This window comes from Caretta caretta, chromosome 10, assembly GCF_965140235.1.
Source record: "Caretta caretta isolate rCarCar2 chromosome 10, rCarCar1.hap1, whole genome shotgun sequence".
NCBI lineage: Eukaryota > Metazoa > Chordata > Testudines > Cheloniidae > Caretta > Caretta caretta.
This window is the reverse complement of record NC_134215.1, coordinates 16,173,556-16,196,661: the sequence shown is the minus strand read 5'-3', so window position 1 is coordinate 16,196,661 and position 23,106 is coordinate 16,173,556. Positions and strand designations below refer to the sequence as shown.

The following is a 23,106-nucleotide window of genomic DNA, read 5'->3' as shown; positions in this document are numbered from 1 at the left end:
TCCCTCCGTCAGAGCAACGGCAGACAATCGTTCCGCGCCTTTTTTCTGTGCGGACGCCATACCACGGCAAGCATGGAGCCCGCTCAGCTCACTTTGGCAATTAGGAGCACATTAACCACCACACGCATTATTCAGCAGTATATGCAGCACCAGAACATGGCAACGCGATACCGGGCGAGGAGGCGACGTCAGCGCGGTCCCGTGAGTGATCAGGACATGGACACAGATTTCTCTGAAAGCATGGGCCCTGACAATGCATGCATCATGGTGCTAATGGGGCAGGTTCATGCTGTGGAATGCCGATTCTGGGCTCGGGAAACAAGCACAGACTGGTGGGACCGCATAGTGTTGCAGGTCTGGGACGATTCCCAGTGGCTACGAAACTTTTGCATGCGTAAGGGCACTTTCATGGAACTTTGTGACTTGCTTTCCCCTGCCCTGAAGCGCATGAATACCAAGATGAGAGCAGCCCTCACAGTTGAGAAGCGAGTGGCGATAGCCCTGTGGAAGCTTGCAACGCCAGACAGCTACCGGTCAGTTGGGAATCAATTTGGAGTGGGCAAATCTACTGTGGGGGCTGCTGTGATGCAAGTAGCCCACGCAATCAAAGATCTGCTGATATCAAGGGTAGTGACCCTGGGAAATGTGCAGGTCATAGTGGATGGCTTTGCTGCAATGGGATTCCCTAACTGTGGTGGGGCTATAGACGGAACCCATATCCCTATCTTGGCACCGGAGCACCAAGCCGCCGAGTACATAAACCGCAAGGGGTACTTTTCGATAGTGCTGCAAGCTCTGGTGGATCACAAGGGACGTTTCACCAACATCAACGTGGGATGGCCGGGAAAGGTGCATGATGCTCGCATCTTCAGGAACTCTGGTCTGTTTCAAAAGCTGCAGGAAGGGACTTTATTCCCAGACCAGAAAATAACCGTTGGGGATGTTGAAATGCCTATATGTATCCTTGGGGACCCAGCCTACCCCTTAATGCCATGGCTCATGAAGCCATACACAGGCAGCCTGGACAGTGGTCAGGAGCTGTTCAACCACAGGCTGAGCAAGTGCAGAATGGTGGTAGAATGTGCATTTGGACGTTTAAAGGTGCGCTGGCGCAGTTTACTGACTCGCTTAGACCTCAGCGAAACCAATATTCCCACTGTTATTACTGCTTGCTGTGTGCTCCACAAAATCTGTGAGAGTAAGGGGGAGACGTTTATGGCGGGGTGGGAGGTTGAGGCAAATCGCCTGGCTGCTGGTTACGCGCAGCCAGACACCAGGGCGGTTAGAAGAGCACAGGAGGGCGCGGTACGCATCAGAGAAGCTTTGAAAAACAGTTTCATGACTGGCCAGGCTACGGTGTGAAAGTTCTGTTTGTTTCTCCTTGATGAACCCCCCCGCCCCTTGGTTCACTCTACTTCCCTGTAAGCTAACCACCCTCCCCTCCTCCCTTCGATCACCGCTTGCAGAGCCAATAAAGTCATTGTTGCTTCACATTCATGCATTCGTTATTCATTCATCACACAAATAGGGGGATGACTACCAAGGTATCCCAGGAGGGGTGGTGGAGGAGGGAAGGAAAATGCCACACAGCACTTTAAGCACAGCACTTTAAAAGTGTACAACTTTAAAATTTATTGAATGACAGCCTTCTTTTTTTTGGGCAATCCTCTGTGGTGGAGTGGCTGGTTGGCCGGAGGCCCCCCCACCGCGTTCTTGGGCGTCTGGGTGTGGAGGCTATGGAACTTGGGGAGGAGGGCGGTTGGTTACAGAGGGGCTGCAGTGGCAGTCTGTGCTCCAGCTGCCTTTGCTGCAGCTCAACCATACACTGGAGCATACTGGTTTGGTCCTGCAGCAGCCTCAGCATTGAATCCTGCCTCCTCTCATCACGCTGCCGCCACATTTGAGCTTCAGCCCTGTCTTCAGCCCGCCACTTACTCTCTTCAGCCCTCCACCTCTCCTCCCGGTCATTTTGTGCTTTCCTGCAGTCTGACATTATTTGCCTCCACGCATTCGTCTGTGCTCTGTCAGTGTGGGAGGACAGCATGAGCTCGGAGAACATTTCATCGCGAGTGCGTTTTTTTTTCTTTCTAAGCTTCACTAGCCTCTGGGAAGGAGAAGATCCTGTGATCATTGAAACACATGCAGCTGGTGGAGAAAAAAAAAGGGACAGCGGTATTTAAAAAGACACATTTTATAAAACAGTCGCTACACTCTTTCAGGGTAAACCTTGCTGTTAACATTACATACATAGCACATGTGCTTTCTTTACAAGGTCGCATTTTGCCTCCTCCCACCGCGTGAACGGATTTTGGTTGAATGCCAGCAAACATACACTGCAATGCTTTGTTCTACAGTGATTCCCGAGTACGTGTTACTGGCCTGGAGTGGTAAAGTGTCCTACCATGAAGGACGAAATAAGGCTGCCCTCCCCAGAAACCTTTTGCAAAGGCAGAACCGCAAATGCCAGGGCAAAGTAATCCTTTCATGTGCTTGCTTTTAAACCATGTATAGCATTTTAAAAGGTACACTCACCAGAGGTCCCTTCTCCGCCTGCTGAGTCCAGGAGGCAGCCTTGGGTGGGTTCGGGGGGTACTGGCTCCAGGTCTAGGGTGAGAAACAGTTCCTGGCTGTCGGGAAAACCGGTTTCTCCGCTTGCTTGCTGTGAGCTATCTACAACCTCCTCCTCCTCATCTTCTTCGTCCCCAAAACCTACTTCCGTATTGCCTCCATCTCCATTGAAGGAGTCAAACAACACGGCTGGGGTAGTGGTGGCTGAACCCCCTAAAATGGCATGCAGCTCATCATAGAAGCGGCATGTTTGGGGCTCTGACCCAGAGCGGCTGTTCGCCTCTCTGGTTTTCTGGTAGGCTTGCCTCAGCTCCTTCAGTTTCACGCGGCACTGCTTCGGGTCCCTGTTATGGCCTCTGTCCTTCATGCCCTGGGAGATTTTCAGAAAGGTTTTGGCATTTCGAAAACTGGAACGGAGTTCTGATAGCACGGATTCCTCTCCCCAAACAGCGATCAGATCCCGTACCTCCCGTTCGGTCCATGCTGGAGCTCTTTTGCGATTCTGGGACTCCATCATGGTCACCTGTGCTGATGAGCTCTGCATGGTCACCTGCAGCTTGCCACGCTGGCCAAACAGGAAATGAGATTCAAAAGTTCGCGGTTCTTTTCCTGTCTACCTGGCCAGTGCATCTGAGTTGAGAGCGCTGTCCAGAGCGGTCAGAATGGAGCACTCTGGGATAGCTCCCGGAGGCCAATACCATCGAATTGTGTCCACAGTACCCCAAATTCGAGCCGGCAACGTCGATTTAAGCGCTAATCCACTTGTCAGGGGTGGAGTAAGGAAATCGATTTTAAGAGCCCTTTAAGTTGAAATAAAGGGCTTCATTGTGTGGACGGGTGCAGGTTTAAATCGATTTAACGCTGCTAAATTCGACCTAAAGTCCTAGTGTAGACCAGGGCAAAGTTTGCTACATGATGATCTGTATGAAACCATGATTGTGTTGCTTTCCTAGGCATATGGTTTTCTCACTGTTACGTTATAATAGAATAGAGACAGCACTTTCTCTCATGTTTAAATTGAAATAATCTATTTCTTGTATATCATATGCTTGAGATCATAGAACTCCCATTCTAACTCCCATTCTTAGTTACAATGTCACCATAAAGTGAAAACAGGCATTCGCATGGGACTTTTGTAGCCAGCATTGCAAGGTATTTATGTGCCAGATATGCTAAACATTCATATGCCCATTCATGCTTCGGCCACCATTCCAGAGGACATGCTTCCATGCCGATGACGCTCATTAAAAAAATAATGTGTTAATTACATTTGTGACTGAACTCCTTGGGAGAGAATTGTATGTCTCCTGCTCTATTTTACATGCATTCTGCCATATATTTCCTGTTATAGTAGTCTCAGATGATGACTTAGCACATGTTCATTTTAAGAACACTTTCGCTGCAGATTTGACAAAACGCAAAGAAGGTACCAATGTGAGATTTCTAAAGATAGCAAAAGCACTCACCCAAGGTTTAAGAATCTGAACTGCCTTCTAAAATCTGAGAGGGATGAGGTGTGGAGTTTGCTTTCAGAAGTCTTTAAATAGCAACATTCCGATGCGGAAACTACAGAACCCTAACCACCAAAAAAGAAAATCAACCTTCTGCTGGCGGCATCTGATTCAAATGATGAAAATGAACATGCATCGGGCCGTATTGCTTTGGATTGTTATCAAGCAGAACCCGTCATCAGCATGGTCACATGTCTCCTGGAATGGTGGTTGAAGCATGAAGGGACATATGAATCTTTAGCACATCTGGAATGTAAATATCTTGCAATGCTGTCTACAATAGTGCAATGCGAACACCTGTTCTCACTTGCAGGTGACATTGTATACAAGAAGTGGGCAGCATTATCTTCTGCAAATATAAACAAACTTGTTTGAGCAATTAGCTGAACAGAAAATAGGACTGAGTGGACTTGTAGGCTCTAAAGTTTTACATTGTTTAGTTTTGAATGCATTTTTTTTAATATAATTCTACATTTGTAAGTTAAACTTTCATGATAAAGAAATAGCATTTTTCAATTCACCTAATACAAGTACTGTAGTGCAATTTCTTTTGTTTTTTACAGTGCAAATATTTATAATAAATAAATATAAAATGAGCACTGTGCACTTTGTGGTAATTGAAATCAATATATTTCAAAATGTAGAAAACATCCAAAAATATTTACATAAATTGTGTTCTATTTAATTTTTTTAATTGTGCAATTTTTTAAAATAAAAATTGCACATTTTTTAATTGCTTGACAGCCCTAATTTTTATGTTCTCAAAGGTCAAGAGATATGTTTTACTATTTTAAATGAAACCGCTTCTTATCCATACATTACATGACAAGCAAACACAGCACTTAAAAGATGTTTGATTTCTTAACCCTGAGCTATTGTGTTTCTCAGATTTTCCATACAGTTCGTTTGTCTCTATACTGACAAATGAAAGATGCAAGAACACCTGAAATTACCAAGACAACCAGAAAACATGATTTTCTGTAAATATGTTTTTACAATTTAGATTAAATATGATGCATATTTACAGCATAAGAATGCCTGTAAATAAGCCAGTATTAAAACCTATCTGCCAGACAGAGGAAGTGACCCAATTTGCTGTAGGGGTTGATAGTTCAAGTACTGATGAAGAAATAAGAAAATGACAGATAATGATGGGCTAAGACTTTCCTGTTTGGAATCTAGCATGCAATACTACTTATATATAGCTCCTTATTTATATAGACCTGAGGCAGAAGGGTCCTTTAAAACAACTTGTGAGTTGAAATAAAACTATTTTTCTTATTTTTAACAATAACAAGAGTAACATATGAGACCTTGAAGTGTTTGCATGACTGTTATTAAATCATGTGAGTAACTGAAATACAAAAATAATTTAAAATCAAATAATTCCAGTTTATGAATACATGGAACATATATATTCAGTGGAATGTATTGGTCCCCTTCAAGTTAATGATAACTCACATTGGGTTCAATGGAGTTAGTACTTAGGACCTGATCCTGCAAATGAGTGATGACATGTTATGTGAGTAGAGATGCAATGGGTTTACTTGTGTAAGAGAGGACTACCACTTTGAATAAGGTTTTGCTCCCACAGTGATTAAAGATAAGAAATAGTAGTCCAAGTCCCTTCTTCTGATGCTGAAGTCTGTCTGTCTGGTATAATGAGAAGTATTCTGTTCATTTCTGTCTAGAAAAATACAATTCTGAATATTCTCACTATGTTTAGTATAAAGATCATATAATTTCCCATTACTGTCCATTTCAGTGCACATTCCCATAGCTAACACTTGACTCAAATTGTACTGTTTACAAAAATCTAACAGCATAAAATGGGAATTTAGAAGCAGCTGAAAGAGGAAATTTATCAAAGTAAGATTAATCTTGCTTGATTTTGTTATGCTTGTGGAAAGAATTATCAAGATGCTAGACAGAACTTATTAAACAGCAAGAAAGGAAGCAACACTTGATTTTTTTTTAAAAAGTTCTTTTCACTCAATCTCTATTACTGTTTTCTTGATGTTCTGGGTTGTCCTCTCTTATTTTCTCTGGTAGGTAGGTAATCCTTTTAATGTTCCACAATAAAGAAGGGATGAAGGGTAAACTTCCAAAATAGCAGAGGGGTTTTTGTGGGGTTAAAATGCAACCTAAACAGAGGGCTAACTGAAGGCTTAAGCCATAAGCCCCATTTTGACAGTGGGACTTAAGTGGTGCATATGTCCTGTGACTGTCCTGACCCTCTGAACAGGGGTAAACATCAAACCAAATGAGCTCCTGGCCCATTACGCTGGAAAATCTGAGGTAAATTACTGCTTAATGGAAATTCTTAACCAAAGGAGAGGGAAGAATGAAACAAAACAAAAATGCCTAAAAATTACAATAAATGAGAAACTGGATTGCCTCAAAACTCAGCAAATACCATCACTGTCACAATTTAATGGGACTATCTCTGCTAATCTCAAAGTTCTTAGAGGATGTCCTATTCTCTCCCAAAGATAAAGAACACAATAGAAGATCTATTAGAAAATTATTTATGTGGAATGACAGGTTCTGAAGAGGATCAAATATGAAACTTCTGAATCTAAAATTGACAAAACATAGCTGTGTGATAGAAACTGAAACATAAATTGATGGGAGAAGGATCAGAAAGAAGAGAAGTTTTTTTGGGCACAATCCTGCTCCCTTTGAAGTTGATGGGAGTTTTGCCATTGAATTAACGGGAGGAGAACTGTACTGTGGCTTACTCTTCTTTGTAATTAGAGGCAGTGATTAGAATATCTTTTATTGTGCACTGGAGTTTCCCTTGCAGCAAAAAAAGTATACAGTATTAACTTTAAGGTCAACTGAAACAGCATGAAGGGAGAAAATAGTTTGCCAGACACAAGCAGTAAGGAAAGAAATGTTATCTAAAGGAGTACTACATTAGAGGTAAAAATAAAAGCCTAAAATCAGTGTACTTGAATACAAGTTGAACAATCTTGGCATTAGACTTCAAGGGCAAGTTCCTCATTGTGTCTTTCTGTACATCGTGGGAACACCCTTCACCCCATGTTTTTCCTTATAAAAATATTGTGTGGTATCCAATGCAAAGTTTGTCATGTTGGGTATCTTCGGAAGGCTCATGATGCTCATGAGCATTGTTGTTATAGTAATGTTATGTTATAGGTTGTAATTTCATGTATATAGTGATGAGCCTGAAAATGTGTCCTCATGGCTAAACAAGCCCAGACAAAAACTCTCCAAGAGCAGAGGAGCAGTTCACACCTCATCAGGGCATGTAGGGGACAAACCCAGCCCAGTCTCACAGGAACAAAGGACACTGGCCTAGGCAACAACAAAGGATCTGTTGGACTCCCAAGTGAGTCACCCCCCTTCCTTTGGTCAGTTTGGGACTGCGATGAGGTCCCAAACTGCTCACCACTCTCGGGGGGGAGAGGGGGGAAGGGTGGGCAAAGCCAAGAGGGAAGAAAGGACATAATAAAAGGGAGAGATGTTTGCCATGCTCTTCCTCTCTCTTCCACCTCCATCTACAGATATCACCACCAAGCGACTGAAGCGCTGATCAAAGGGGAGAGCCTGGCTGGAGGACAACCAGCCAGCCTGTGGTGAGAAGCATCTCAGTTTGTAAGGGTACTGGAAATGTTAAGATCAGCTTAGAATGCATTTTGCTTTTATTTCATTTGACGAAATCTGACTTGTTGTGCTTTGATTTATAATCACTTAAAATCTATCTTTGTAGTTAATAAATCTGTTTGTTTATTGTACCTGAAGCAGTGCATTTGGTTTGAAGTGTGTTAGAGACTCCTTTGGGATAACAAGCCTGGTACATATCAATTTCTTTGTTAAATTGACAAACGCATATAAGCTTGCAGCATCCACTGGGCATAATTGGACACTGCAAGGTGGAGGTTCCTAGGGTTGTGTCTGGGACCGGAGATATTGGCTAGTGTCATTAGGTTGCACAATCCAAGGAGCAGCTTACATGCCACATACATACATACATACATAGGCACTGACTTCTGCTGGCACCGGTGGGTACTTGACCCCTTCTGCCCCTGGCCCTGCCCCACCCCTGCCCCTATTCCAACCCCTTCCCAAAAGTCCCCACCCCTACTCCGCCCCCTCCCTGCTCCTATTCCAACCCCTTCCCCAAATCCCCGCCTCTTCTCCACCTCCTCCCCTGAGTACACTACATTCCTGCTCCTCCCCACTCCCTCCTGGAGCTTGTTATGCGGCAAAACAGCAGTTTTGCGATGGCAAGCGCTGGGAGGTAGGCAGAGAAGCGGGGACGTGGCATGCTCAGGGGAGGGGGAGGAGGTGGAGGTGAGGTGGGGCCAGGAGGGGAGCTTGGCTGCCAGTGGGTGCAGAGCACCCACTAACTTTTCCCTGTGGGTGCTCCAGCCCCAGAGTACCCACAGTCGGCGCCTAGGGGTAAGGCTGGCTCCCAGAGTCAAGGATTGGAGTGACCTAGCAAATCACCGGTCCAGATAACACCAGGGGAACGTAACACTCATCTGGTGTAAATGGTCATAGCTTGCCCACCTTGTAAAATGTCCAAAGCTCCAGTCACTTTTTCTTCATTCAAACTTTTTTGCTCTCTAGTTTTAAAGATCTTCTTAAAATTCCACTATGTAATGCAAACCCTTTAAAGATGTGTCTCCTTCCAATTAAATGCTATAATGTTGTACTGTGTAATCATCCCACTATTTTTATGTGCCAAGTTTTAAAAAATGTAATGTGTAATTTAAATAGAATAGGAGGACTATTTTAATGGATTAGTAGGACTTTTATGATTTCTAAGTGAGTAAAACTGTTCCTGTGAAGGGAAGTTGTCTGAACCAAACCTCCGCTCCAAGCAAAATTGACTGTAATGACCACCTATGAATAAGGGTATTATGAGGTGAGTACTACTGACACAGTTTAATAGGCTGGAAGCTGGCCAATACCAGCGTACAATGGGAAACTAAAGAGCCTTTCCTCTTGGCTGACTACTTTCCCTACAGTTTCTTCCTTGTATAAAAAAATTTACATACATGGTTTTTTTTTAAAAAAGAGGAATATACTCTGTCCTCTACTGCCAGAACTGTTCTATTCACATTTGTGGGGGTAGAGGCTGCAGTCCTACCACCTGTGGCATCTATGAAAGGCCTAAGATTCTGGAGACCGTGCTAAGGGCCTGAAAAATCCCACAAAAGCTTGAGGCTCTGGTCAAAAGCCTGTAGGCAGGCTATCTGGTGGTCCTGTGACCCATGTAAATGTAGAAAGGTGAGCCTCTGGCACATATCAAAATGTGTGATTCACTCTCATAGAGCAGTGGTTCTCAAACTGTAGGTTGGGACCCCAAAGTGGGTCATGACCCCACTTTAATGTGGTTGCCAAGGCCAGCATTAGACTTGCTGGGACACAGAGCTGAAGCCGAAGCCTGAACTCCACCCCCACCTGAGGTGGTAGGGCTCAGGCTGCAGCCCTCTCTCCCCTACCTGAGGCAGTGGGACTCGGTCTCTGCCTACCTGCAGGGGTCATATAGTAACTTTTTTGTCAGAAGGGGGTCACGGTACAATGAAGTTTGAGAACCCCTGCCATAGAGGGTCTTCCTCTCTATCAAAACAGAGGCCCCCTGCCACTCATAAGGGATTCTGCTGTAGACACCAAAACCCATATAGCCCCTCCTTCAATGTTGAAACTGTGGACCTCCCTGACTTGTACAGGGCGTCCTGCAAATGTTAAAATGGGGTGATCCTCATGCAGTCCTGCTGCCCAGATTGGATGTTATGCATTCAACTGGGCTGCAGGAATGGCATCCACCTGTTCTTCACAGCTACCATAATGCTTGCTGGGGAAGCAGCCTACTTTCACCACTTCCCCCTGCTGGATCTGAACAAGGAGAGAGCCACCACCTGCAAAAACATGCCAGTATTTGCCCTAGGCTCCCCACCAGACTCTTCTATCCACCTAGCTCCACCTCCAACAAATCCTGGCTTCTCTCAGCTGCCATTTTCCCAAGCTATCCACATCCACCCCCAACTCTTTCCCCCACCTTCTTTAAGCTACCCAGCTGCACACTTTCACAAACCTAGCTACTCCCAGCTTTGCAAACACCCCCAACAGCTGCCAGTCACCTCAACCTGCTCCCCCCCCAGCCCTCCCAACAAACCTAGCCAACCTCCACCTTCCCTCCCCCAGTTATCACCTAGCTATCCCCAGCCACACGTACAACAGTCCCCTTAGACTAGGCTCCAGTTTACCTCACCTCTACAAACCCAACTGCTGTTAAGGTTGCCAATTTTGGTTGGACATATTCCTGGAGACTCCAGGACAATAGTGGAGGGTTGGCAACTCTAGCTGTTGTTAGCTGCCCCCCCCGCCCCCAAAACCCTCAATTGCCTCAAGTCATCCCCTTAGACGGTCCCTACCTACTCCCCAGATGCTCTTCAGCACCCACCAAATTTTGTGCAGCCGGGTAGCTTCCTCCTCCCCCCATCCACTGCTGGGGGGCAAGTTGTGTTGATCTTAAACTGACGTTTAGGCTACAAATCTACATCCTCCAATTCTATGCAAAACATTTAACGACATAATTTTCATACAAGTTCTCACATGGAGCTGTACAAAATGTGGCAGCTGTGGGAGGAGCAGGAGCTTTACCCCTTCCACGGGTGTGTGTGAGAGAGAGAGACACCGAGAGGAAACACCACCGGGCAAGAGCCCTGTTGTCACTAGACGGGACCCCTTGCCAGCGGGGTGCCCCTTTCCCGGCCCCCCGTGCCCCAGAGAGGGGTGGGCGGCCGCTGTGCCACTCCAGCGGGAAGGTTGGGGATGAGGCAGCTTAGGGCTGGGCCCGGCCCGCCTCGCCTCCCCCCTCCCACTCTTCGTGGGTCACATGAGAAGGGGCGGGCGGCTTGGGGAGAGGCAGCAGCTGCTGCTGCCAGGGCTGCGCTCGGGGCGGCTGCTGTGGGTGAGCGTCTGAGGGGGGCGACGGGACAGGGGCTGGGGACACGCCCGGGCCCCGCTCAGCCTCTACTGCTCCCGAGAGTCCTGCTCACGGCGCCCGACATGGACGAAGAAGGCGGCGGCGGCGGCGGTGAGTGGTGGAGTTGGTGTGGCAAGCCGCCGGGGCTGGGGGAGGCGGTAGAGGGGGGCTGGGCCGCCGGGGTGGGTGGTGGCTGGGACACGGTCTCCTGAACCTGGTCTCTTTTGCGTGAGGCTTTGAGCTGGGGGACATGCCCCGCCCCCCGTCCCCGGCTTTCCCCGGTTGGGCGCTGTGTGTTTGCTAGTGGGGAGCCGGCAGCGACTGTCTCCCTCCCTGTGTGGAGCGTCCTGCTCTCAGGGAGACTCTGATCCTGTCTCCCAGGCGCGAACACCCCACCTCCGCTGCGCCCTCCTTGCCATCGCCTCCCACCCGTGCTGCACCTTCTCGTAGCGCCCGCCACACCCCTGGCGCGTTTCCTTCTTGCCTGCCCCCCACCCCATCTCTTTGCTCCCCTGCAACCACCTACCACTCCTGCTGAGCGCCCTGGGATACCCCATGACTCCCACCCTGCGCCCCCATATCCACATCCCCGACTGTGCCTCCCCCGCATTTAATCACATTTAATGCAGAGCACTTACCCCGTACTTTCACTCTGTCCCCTCGACCCTGCCGTATTGTACTTCTCACCCTTCGCCCACTTGTGTTCCCCACCATACATCCACTTTGCCCTTCCTTCCCTCCCCCACATAACAATCCCATTCATACACATGTCTCTCAGCCCCCGCACTATCCTCCACAGACCTTCTTTTTGCATATTTATTAATGTCTCTTGGGGGGAAACCAAGGGAAGTGACTATAATAACAAGTAGTGAATAGTTTTCAGGCTTCTACATCCTGAATAAAGAGGCATGTTGTTGGAGGAGAAGTGGGCCTTATCCTTCTGGCAGGGATGTGCAAGTACCGCCAGTCTTTGCTGATCCTAGTGTAGGGAGGGACTCCTATTAGGATTGACTTGCTCAAGTTCCATGTGCTAATGACAACAATAGAGGGCTCTGTGCACCCTAATTTATGAATCTCCCCTACCGCCAAAAAGGTCAAACATTTCTGAGGGAGGAAAAATGAATGCACACTTGCTTAGGGTCTGTGTGAGAGTGCTGGAAAAGAGAAGTAGATTTAAACACCCTGACAGTAGAACTCACTGTGTGCATCTACATTTGGCCAGCTCTCAGGTTGACTTGCCCCCATGTTGTTATATTGACAGCCAGTTGTTTGTTCTTGTGTCTCGATGCAGTGAAATCATTGCACACTGTATGCAGCTGCTGCTCCTATCAAAAATTATGTGTGTGTTTTGCAGTAAATAATGTACAGTGAAAAGGCTAATTATATTCTGCAACAGTCCTGCATTTGTGTGTAATTTTAATGTAGGTGCAATGATAATCACTGAGTGGTTCATCCAGTTTACACATGGTAAACAATTTCCATAGGCAGTAATGTAAATGTTTCCAAATATACATCTTAGAAAATTAGGACATGCCTCTTTCACCATCTTTTAGTACAGTTGTGACCTTTTAGGGGTTAGTTTGTACAACTACAGTACATGAGCTCATAGACCCCAAACAGATTTGCACCAGAGCTTTCTCTGTTTAATCTAAAATGCATTGTCTGTGTTAAGATTTTTGTCTGACGAACCAGTTCTCAATGCCATCAGTAATAAGGATGCTGACTAACTGTTGTCCATATCAGAGGTAGTTTTTCAGGATGAGGTTGTTAATCAAGATGTCTTCCAAATAAAATATTCATCCATACACAATTACTGTTTATATTTGTTTAATTATAAATATGTCAAGTAATGAGTGGTTTGATTAGTAGTTGTAACGTGATTGCTCGTCTTAAAGTAGTAAGGGAAGAACTCTGAAATAAAGTGGGTGTGGTGTTTGTTTTGACAAGTGGAAAAAATGCCGTGATGAACCAGTAACATCACAGAAAAACATCCTACAGACAGTCTGTCTGCAAACATCAATATTTCTCAGCAATTATTTCCCTCAGCTGTTTTGTCAATAATAGATATGACTTTTCTTTAAAAAGAAGAAAAGGGGAAAAAAAAGTGGTTTTACTACTACTAATACTAATGGGAAAACACTGTAGTAAACAGCAGAAAAATAGTAAATTAAAGATTTAACGTTTTAAAACAACTTGGTATTACATCAAGGGTATATCAACAGTATATCACTGAATGTTCACATATATGAAGGATACATTAATATGCTTGTTTATTGACATTGAATACATCTAATGTAGATATTTTTCACTTGTATGAGCTTGAATCAGCCAAAAATTCTCACTTTCACACTGCAGAATATGTGAAAAATTGGCTTCTTCAGCCTTAAGGTCCAGTTCTGCAAGGTACAGAGACCCTACTTTGAGGTTCTGAGTACCTTCAGTTCCCATTGAGGTCCATTGGATTTGAAGTACTTGGCACCTTGCAAAGATTGGCACCCTCAAAATGGATCTACTTATTACTGAATAAGTCACTTCTATTATTCTTCTCGGATTATTTGTCACATCTCATTTAATAAAAAATGTACTATTCAAGGTGGTCAAATTATTGTATAGTTTATAAGTGCCCTTATTCACTGTTATAATATTACGGATCCAAATAACTGAAACTGCCCCGTCTCTACATTAAGTGTATTTGAACTGTTACATTAGCCTTTTGTGATTCATAAGAAAAGGCCTAATCCTGCTTTCCTTTCTTGTTCAAAACTTCCATCGGTAGAGTAGGATTAGTTTAACATTATTTTAAACTAACTAGATTTTGGAATGAGAAGTGGTAAGAAAATTGACCATATCATGACGAGAGATTATATATACAGAGTGAAGTGTCAACTTGAAATCTAGTCAATTTTAAAATGAGTTAGCAGCAGTTTTAGCTACACCTGCCCTGAGTCTCCGTGCTGATTTCTGAGCTTTTAAAATTCCATTTTTACTGTGTTAAAAATAGTTTTCTCTTGCCTGTTGCTGAAAGATCCATGTAAAGAGGTGTTAAATTCATAAAAATAAATGAACTTGACAGTGTGAATCAGTGGCTAGGGCACTGGACTGGGATTAAGGAGTCCTGAGTTCGGTTATCGGCTCTGTCATTACCGTGCTGTGTGAGCTTGAGTTCACCTTCTTGTGCCTCCATTTCCTCATCTGTAAAATGGGAAAAATTATATGCACCTCTTTTAGTAAAATACTTTGAGATATGTGGATGAAAACAGCTAGGCATAATCATTAAAAAACAAAACTAAAATTTGATAGAGAAGCTGTCAAATGTAGGACATGCTCCCTACTAGTTTAAACTCTCTCTTTTCCCCCTCCCCTCACCACTTCCCGGTAGTCTAAATGTGGGCATAAAGGCCCACGTCATACCATCTATTGTCACACAAAACTTCCATTGATTTCAAGGGGGCTCTGTGCATGGAATAGGAGTAAGATATGATCCAAATTAATTAGTGTTTATTTCAGCCGTCTGTTGTGTCCTAATCACAAGGATCTTTGTACTTAATTTAGGAGATGATGTTGATTCCACTTCCTTCCCCAGCTTGAAATGATGTCTCTTATGACTTTAGTAGACTGAAGTGCCTCTTATATTAATTGCTGCAGTTAGCATGGTACTAGTATTGCATTTGGGTATCTGAGGTCCTTGCATTTGGTAGCAGGTGTTATGGTTGTGTAGTGATAAATAGTGAAAGTTTGTTTTGAGATAATTTCCAGATCTTGAAATTCTTAGTCAAATCAGATCATTCTGCCTAAAAAATTTATGGCAGAATATGGCTCCAGGTATTTTGTATTATGTTCGTTTTCTTGAATTTGAGTCCAGTGCCACTTAAGCAGTTGTTGCATATTCTCTCCCATTCAGGTCATCAGGAGTTCTGCTTACGAAAGAATTACTGCAAGATCAGTCGCTTACTCATTTTTAAATTAGTAGCTTTCTTTGGTCATTGGTTTTTAAACAAAATAAAAGTTAACTTTATATAAAGGTGCTGAATTCACGGAGGTACAAATCCCTCCACCCTCCCCAAACAGCTACAGCACAAGTAGTGCAATGTAAATTTCTCCATACTGTTCCCTAAACTGTTTACTTCAGTCATGAACTCTGAGGCATTTCTTTGGGTGAAAGAGTAATTCAGTCTTTAGGTTCTTTCAATCCTTGACCTCTCTGTTGGAACTGCTAATGAGAACGCCAAGCGTGGTGGTGTTGGTTTCTGTGGTGTAGGCACCTGCACAGGAGGAACTAGACTGAAACCACCAGCACATTTCACACAGGCCACAGAAGAACGGCTTACTGACGAAGCAAATGTAGTAAGTCTGCTTTCACTCTGTCTAAGTGGAAAAGCAGAGTTATCCATTTGTAGGTTTAAGGATGATAAATTTAATAGTAAAGGCAAAAGTGCCCTGAAAAAGACAGGTAAAAGAATTAAAACTGGTTTTCAAAAAAAGTAATTTAAATTATGGTAGGAGTTAAAAATAAATATTCTTAGGCTCAAGTCAACCTTTCTGTGTCCCATATTTTCCATTTCTCTGTAAAAGCCTGTAGAAGGGAGAATATGCACTGAAAAATCCCCTGGAAATTCACTACATCATATATTATACACAAATATTTCTTTTCTGTGTTTGGAACCATAACTATATCCTGTATTCATATAATATGATATGCTTAAATTCCAGCAGTAACCAAAAAGTGTGTTAACCAGTATCTATTACATATGTCTAATTTCAGAGCACCAGGTCTGGATAACTTGCACCTGTCGTTGGTCAAGAATCCATCTAAGGATTGATGATAATTAAAAAACAACACAAAAAAACAAAAACCTGGGGAAATTCCAAATAGAGAGAGCCTGGGTTCTGCCAATAATTAAAAAGGGTAAATGGGATGACCTTGGTTTAGTCTGGTTAGCTGGACGTCGATCGCAGGCAAAGTAATGGAGCAGCTGATATGAAACTGAATCAGTAAAGTACTAATGGACAGAAATATAATTAATATCAGTCAGCATGGTTTCATGGTAAATAGGCCTTGTTCTTTGATGTAATTACAAGTTTGGTTGCAAAAGATAACTGGTAATGTCAGATACCTTATAGAATTGTAATATATTACATGAGATTTGGATTAAAAAATAGTTCTGTGGGAAATCATCTTGACACATTAAATGGATTAAAAACTAGCTAACTGACAGATTAAAAAATATAATAATTAATGGGGAAATCTTAAGGATTTGTTCTTGGCCCAGTACTATTGAATGTTTCCTTTCAATCACTAGAAGAAAACATGAAATAATTGCTGATAAAGTTTGCATAGACTGCAAAACTTCATGAGGTGGTAAATAATGAATAGTCCCTTACACAGAATTCTCTAGCTGTCATGATGCAATGAACAATATTTATTAATATAGACAAGTGCAAGGTTATACATAGAGAACAGGGGATTGTATACTGCAAAGCAGTGACAGGGGTAATGGTAGATAACCAACTGAATGTGGGCTCCCATTGCAATACTATTGCTAATGTGGCTAATGTGATCCTTGGATGTACAAACTGAAGAACATCATATTGGAATAGGAAGATATTGCCTCTGCATGTGGCATTGGTAAGATCACTACTTGAATACTGTGTCCAGGCCAGGTGTCAACACTTTTTAAAAGGATGTTGACATTTTTGTAAAGGGTTCAGAAAAGACCAGTAAGAATGATTTGATATCTGGCAAGCAGATCTTACAATGAGAGACTTAAGGAGTACGATTATTTACTTTGTCAAAGAGAAAGTTAAGAGACAATTTGAACATGGTTTCTAGGTACCAATACAGGGAGAAGATAATACTAAAAAGGTCTTTGATTTCTCAGACAAATATATAACAAGATCCAGTGGCTAGAAGAATTCAAACTAGAAGGGGAAATTTTTAAGAGGTTAGGGCAATTAACCACTGGAACAACTTACCAAGGAGTGTGGTAGATTCTCCATCACTTAGTCATGGTCTACACTGGGGGGCTGGGGACTGATCTAAGTTAAGCAACTTCAGCTATGTGAATAATGTAGCTGAAGTTGACGTACTTAAATCGACTTACTGTGGTGTCTTCACCGTGGGGAGTCGACTGCTGCCACTCCCTCGTCGACTCTGCCTGCCCCTCTCGCGGTGTTGGAGTACAGAAGTCGACGGGAGAGTGCTCGGGGGTCGATTTATCACGTCTAGACTAGATGCGATAAATCGATCCCCGCTAGAGCAATTGCTCCCCGCCGATCTGGCGGGTAGTGAAGACTTACCCCTAGTCAGTGGAGCTATGACTACACTAACTGAGGATCTACCCTTTTTAAAGCAAGATTGAATTTCTTTGTAGAATATATGCTCCAGTTGAACCACAAGATGAATTAGTAAACTCTCCTTTCTTGTGCCTCCGCTTCAATCTCTGCATGGAATCTTGCCGTTTTTTACCCTGGACAATATTGACAAAATGTGACTTTCCCCTTCCCTTAGCTTGCCTTCCCTTCCTGCCCCTACAACTCTTTCTTTCTTCCCTCTCACATGCAGAAGTTTGCTATCCTCTAAACCAGTGTTTTTCAAAGTTTGGGTCACGACCCAGTACTGCGTTGCGGCATATAAGGCACTGGTTCGCTCTGGTCAGCACCGCCGACCGGGTCGTTAAAAGCCTACCTGCTCTGACACCGCACTGCGCCCCGGAAGTGGCCAGCAGCGGGTCCGGCTTCTAGGCAGGGGGCTCATGGGACTCTGCGCACTGCCCCGGCCCCGAGCACCGGCTCCACACTCGGCCAATGGGAGCTGGGGAGGGCGGTGCCAGCAGGCAAGAGCTACACAGAGCCGCTTGTGAACCTCCGCCTAGGAGCTGGACCTGCTGCTGGCTGCTTCAGGTGCAGCGCGGTCCACGGTGCCAGGACAGGTGGGAAGCCTGCCTCTGCACATCGGCTGCGCCACTGACTGGGAGCTGCTGGAGGTAATTCTGTGCCCCAACCCTGCACCCCAGTTTTCTGCCCCAGCCCTGAACCCCCCCAAACCTGGAACCCCTTCCTGCACCCCAAACCCCTCATACCCAGCCCAGAGCCCTGACCCCCTCCCGCAGCCCAGCCCTCTGCACCAGCCCAGAGCCACCTCCCACACCCTGAAACCCTCATTCCTGGCCATACCCCACAGCCCTCACCCCCGCACCCGAACCCTCTGCCTCAGCTCTGAGCCTCTCCCACACCCCAAACCCCCATCCCGAGCTCCACTGGGTTGCGGGCATCAATAATTTTCTTCAACTGGGTCCCCAGAAAAAAGTTTGAAAACCACTGCTGTGAACCTTCCATTTGCTTCAATAACCCCATCCCATCTCCTGATCTTTCTCATGTCCAGTCTCATCCCTTCCCTTTCTCTTAACCTGTCACTCTTCTCTTGCTCTTTCCCCATACAACATAAGCATTCTTTAGCCTGTCCCATCTTAAAAAATCCCATCCTTGACCTTCAACTTACCTCTTCAACTGCTGCCCCATCTCCCTTTCATTGCCAACCCTCCCCCACCTTCCTGCAGTCCTTCCTCACTAGCTCCTTTCTCATTAATTGTGGACAATGCCACCATCCTGCCTGTTGCTGAGGCCTGTATCTTGGGTGTCATCTTTGACTCAGATCTCTCTGTAGCCTGGATGCGAAGACCTATGTGTAAATCTTGCTGGTGCTTTCTGCATATCATCTCTAGGATACTTTTCTGTCTATCTGCACAGCTAAAACTCATGTTAAGGCTCTCATCTTCTTGTCTCAGTAACTGCAACTTCTTCTCTCTGGCCTTGACAAATGCAAACTTGCCTCAATCAAAATCCATTCAGAAATCATTCTCCTAACCTGTTGCGTTGACCATGTCATCCGTCTCTTTGAATCCCTCCAGCTCCCTCTTTTCTATCGCATCAAACATAAGCCCCTTGTCTTCACTTCCAGGGCCCTTCATGGCCTACCTATCATCTCTCATCCTTTGTTGAGATTTCAGCTCCTGCTTCTGATTTGCTCTTTGTGCCACCTTCCATTGTCCACTTGGTTAAATTTTCATGCACACTTGGGAGGAGCTCCCCATGAACATCCTCAGCAGTAACACTTTTTATTCTCTTTTAAAATTCTCCTTAAATCTCTCCTTTTCTCTGGTGCCTACCAAAAAACAGCTAGGCTGTTAGCGTCTGCTGCCTGTCATGCTGACTCCTGTTGTCTAGTTTCGTTGTACTCGCCTGTCTGTCTCTTTTAGGATTGCCAACCCTCCAGGATTGTCCTGGAGTCTCCAGGAATTAAAGATTAATCTTTAATTAAAGATTATGTCATGTGAGGAAACCTCCACAAATACGTCTGACCAAAACTGGTAACCCTAATCTCTTTATCTTCTGTTTTATACTTGCTCTGAAGAGTTTATATTCTACCTTTTTGTGCAGCACCTCCTTGAATGCATTCTTTCAAGGTATAGTCATTGATTATGTGTTCACATAGTATTTCTTCTGGTACAACATGTGCATCAGGATAGATAATGAATGAGACAGTGGACTGTGGTGATTGAATGAGGCAGGGTTTCCTCAAGTTAATTAATTTCAAAAATTAGATGGTGTACAGCAAATGAAACATCCCCTGTATGATCCCTTTCTCCTTTAGTTCTAGATTCAGCAAGATATTTAAGTATACATCTTGGTGAAACATTGGCCTTAGTAAAGGGTGTGAGTGCATGTGTAGTTAATAAGCTACATGGGCACATGCTGAACCTTCAGGATAAAAATAAATATTTAAGAACTGACTCATTTCCTGAGCACATCTGTACTGTGCCCTGAATGAGGCAGGAATATATTGTATGTGATCATGTAATTAAAGGTGCCTGGGAGCAGAGAAAAGGTGTGTGGACAGCCTTAACTTGTTTCAGAGTGGTAGCCGTGTTAGTCTGTATCAGCAAAAACAACGAGGAGTCCTTGTGGCACCTCAGAGACTAACACATTTATTTGGGCATAAGTTTTCATGGGCTAGATGCACTTCATCAGATGCATAGAGTGGAAAATACAAGAGCAGGTATAAATAAATGAAAAGATGTGAATTGCCTTACCAAGTGTGAGGTTAGTCTAACGAGACAATTCAATTGACAGCAGGATACCGATGGAGGAAAAATAACTTCTGAAGTGGTAATGAGAGTGGCCCATTTCAGACAGTTGACAAGAAGGTCTGAGTAACAGTAGGGGGAAAATAGTATTGGGGAAATTACGTTTAGGTTTTATAATGACCCGACCATTCCCAGTCTTTTTTCAGGCCTAATCTGATGGTGTCCAGTTTGCAAATTAATTCCAGTTCTGCAGTTTCACCTTGTCGTCTGTTTTTGAAGTTTTTTTGTTGAATTGCCACTTTTAGGTCTGTTATTGAGCGACCAGGGAGATTGAAGTGTTTGCCTAATGGTTTTTGAATGTTATGATTCTTGATGTCAGATTTATGTCCATTTATTCTTTTGCATAGAGACTGTCTGGTTTGGCCAATGTACATGGCAGAGGGGCATTGCTGGCACATGATGGCATATATCACGCTGGTAACTTGGGCATTCCTGGGTTTGAGTGCTTCACTTTGTAGTCTGTTCATACGGAATAGTTATTTGACTTGTGTGCATCTTCATTAAAAATCACACAATATCAAAGTAACTTTGTTTTTAACATGTATGTATAGTTTTCAAGAAAATATCTGGCAAAGTTATTTTAATTTTAAAAAGAATCCAACAATTTCATGGGAAAACTTAGTACAGCAAATTTTTTGGACAGCACTGTTTCCTCTTAGCAGGGATAGACACACAAAATCCACTAGAAAACCATTTGTTTTGTGGTCCTTTGAGATTTGTCTGAAAAAGGAAGTGGTTTGACCTATTTGGTTGCTATGAAGTAAAAACATTCTTGTTTTTGGTGAACATCTGTGTAATGTTTATTGCATTACATTTTGGAGATCTTTTAAACCCATAATTTGATGATGATATAAGGTTTAATTAAAAGAAAATTAAGTGCTACATAGTTATTTTCCCAGTTGCATTAAGAACTGGTATCTACTTGTAGGTAGGTTGTTTTTTTTTTAAACAATTTTAAGCAGACAACTTTTCTCATTAAAATTGGCATTTAAAAAGATGATCCTTTAGTACATAGACACAGTAATATTTCATCATTTTTCAGAAAAAAGCATCTGTTAGATTCCCTACTCTGTGATGCCAGATTATGTTGATCAGTTTCTTGTTTGGTCATTCAGTTTCCCTTTATATAAAAAGCTCAATAGGAACTCACTGAATGAGAATTTGGTATGTGGAAAAATTGCAGGACTGGGTCTGTAATCTCCTCTAGGATGGAAAGGGAGTCCTGGAGAAGACTCCCAGCTTAGTCTTTCTTGACCAGACAAGAGCGTCGGAGCCTTCCCAAAAGTGGGGGGGAGTCTTCCCCTCCCAAGACTCTGCTCCCAGCCCTGCCCCAGCCCGAAGCCTTCTCCTGCACCCCAAACCCCTCATCCCCAGCCCCACCCTAGAGCCCACACCCCGAGACAGAGCCCTCACCCCTCTCCTGCACCCTAACCCCTGTCCTAGTCTGGTGAAAGTGAGTTAGGGTGGGTAAGAACAAGCAATGGAGGAAGGGGGGATGGAATGAGCGGGGATGGGGCTTCAGGTAGGGGATGGGGCAGGGGTGTTTGGTTTTGTGCGATTAGAAAGTTGGCAGCACTATCCCTGATAGGTATTTGTCTAAGCTGTTAAAAGTCTTCAATGACAAGGATTCCCCAACTGCCTTGGGAACTTATTCCAGTACTTAACTACCCTTATAGTTAGAAAGTTTTTACTGATGTCTAACCTAAATCTCCCTTGCTGCAGATTAAGCCGATTACTTCTCGTCCTTCCTACAGTGGACATGGAGAACTGCTGATCGTTGCCCTCTTTTAGTAGTCCTTAACATATTTGAAGACTGCTATAAGGTCCCCCATCACTGTTCTTTTCTCAAGACTAAACATGCCTGGTTTCTTTAACCTTTCCTCGTAGGTCATATCTTTTAAACCTTTTATTGTTTTTGTTGCTCTCCTCTGGACTCCAGTTTGTCCACATCTTTCCTAAAGTGTGGGACCCAAATCTGGACAAAATACTCCTGCTGTGGCCTTGCCAGCGCTGAGTAGAGTGGAACAATTACTTCCTATGTCTAAGGGTACGTCTTCACTACCCAATCGGCGGGTAGTGATCACTCTATCGGGGATCGATAAATCAATCCCCAAATTGATGCCTGTACTCCACCTCGGCAGGAGGAGTAAGCAGAATCGACAGGGGTGCCGCTGTGGTCGACTCGCTGCCATAAGGACGGCCAGATAAGTCGAACTAAGACGTAGCTGAAATTGCGTATCTTAGTTTGAACCCCCACACCTCCCCCAGTGTAGCCCAGGGCTTAGACACAACACTCATGTTAATACACCCCAGAATGATATGAGCCTTTTTTTGCAGCTGCATCATGCTGTTGGTTCATCTTCAGTTTTGATCCGCTATAACCCTCAATCCTTTTCTGCAATGCTATCACCTAACCCGTTATTCCCTATTTTGTAGTTGCACATTTGATTTTCATATATATTTTGTACTTGTCTTTATTGAATTTCGTCTTGTTGATTTCAGACCAATTCTTTAATTATTAAGATTCTTTTGAGTTCTAATTCGGTCCTCCAAAGTGTTGGCAACCCCTCCCAGCTTGGTGTCATGTGCAGATTTTATAAGTATACTCTCCACTCCATTATCTAAATCAGGGGTTCTCAAACTTCATTGCACCCCCTTCTGACAATAAAAATTACTACATAACCCCAGGAGGGCCTGCCCCAGTCTCACCACCCCAGGTGGAGGGGCCAAAGCCCCAGCCTCGCCTCCCTTTGGTTGGGAGCCTGTAACCTGAGTGCCTCCACCCATGGTAGAAGCTGAAGCCCTCAGACTTTGGCTTCAGCATGGGCAGTAGGGCTCGAGCTTCGGCTTCAGCCCTGGGCCCCAGCAAGTCTAAACCAGCCCTGGTGACCCCCATTAAAACAGGGCCGTGACTAAGGTA

The 23,106-nt window shown here is 44.2% G+C and overlaps 1 protein-coding gene across 3 annotated transcripts in view; it reads left to right on the top strand.

Annotated features, from left to right (window-relative positions):
- Window positions 1-10,963: 10,963 nt before the first annotated feature.
- Window positions 10,964-23,106, top strand: part of CYTH3 (cytohesin 3) — a 100,921-nt gene continuing 88,778 nt past the window's right edge. For 2 of the 3 annotated variants that reach the window (XR_012670138.1, XM_048868109.2), the window contains exon 1: window positions 10,964-11,154. Coding sequence is in view for 2 of the 3 variants with exons in the window: in XM_048868109.2 (XP_048724066.1) it covers window positions 11,127-11,154 (28 nt within the window). In the remaining variant the exon portion in view is untranslated. The remainder of the gene's footprint in view (window positions 11,155-23,106) is intronic. The other variant, XM_075132709.1, reaches the window with a different exon arrangement.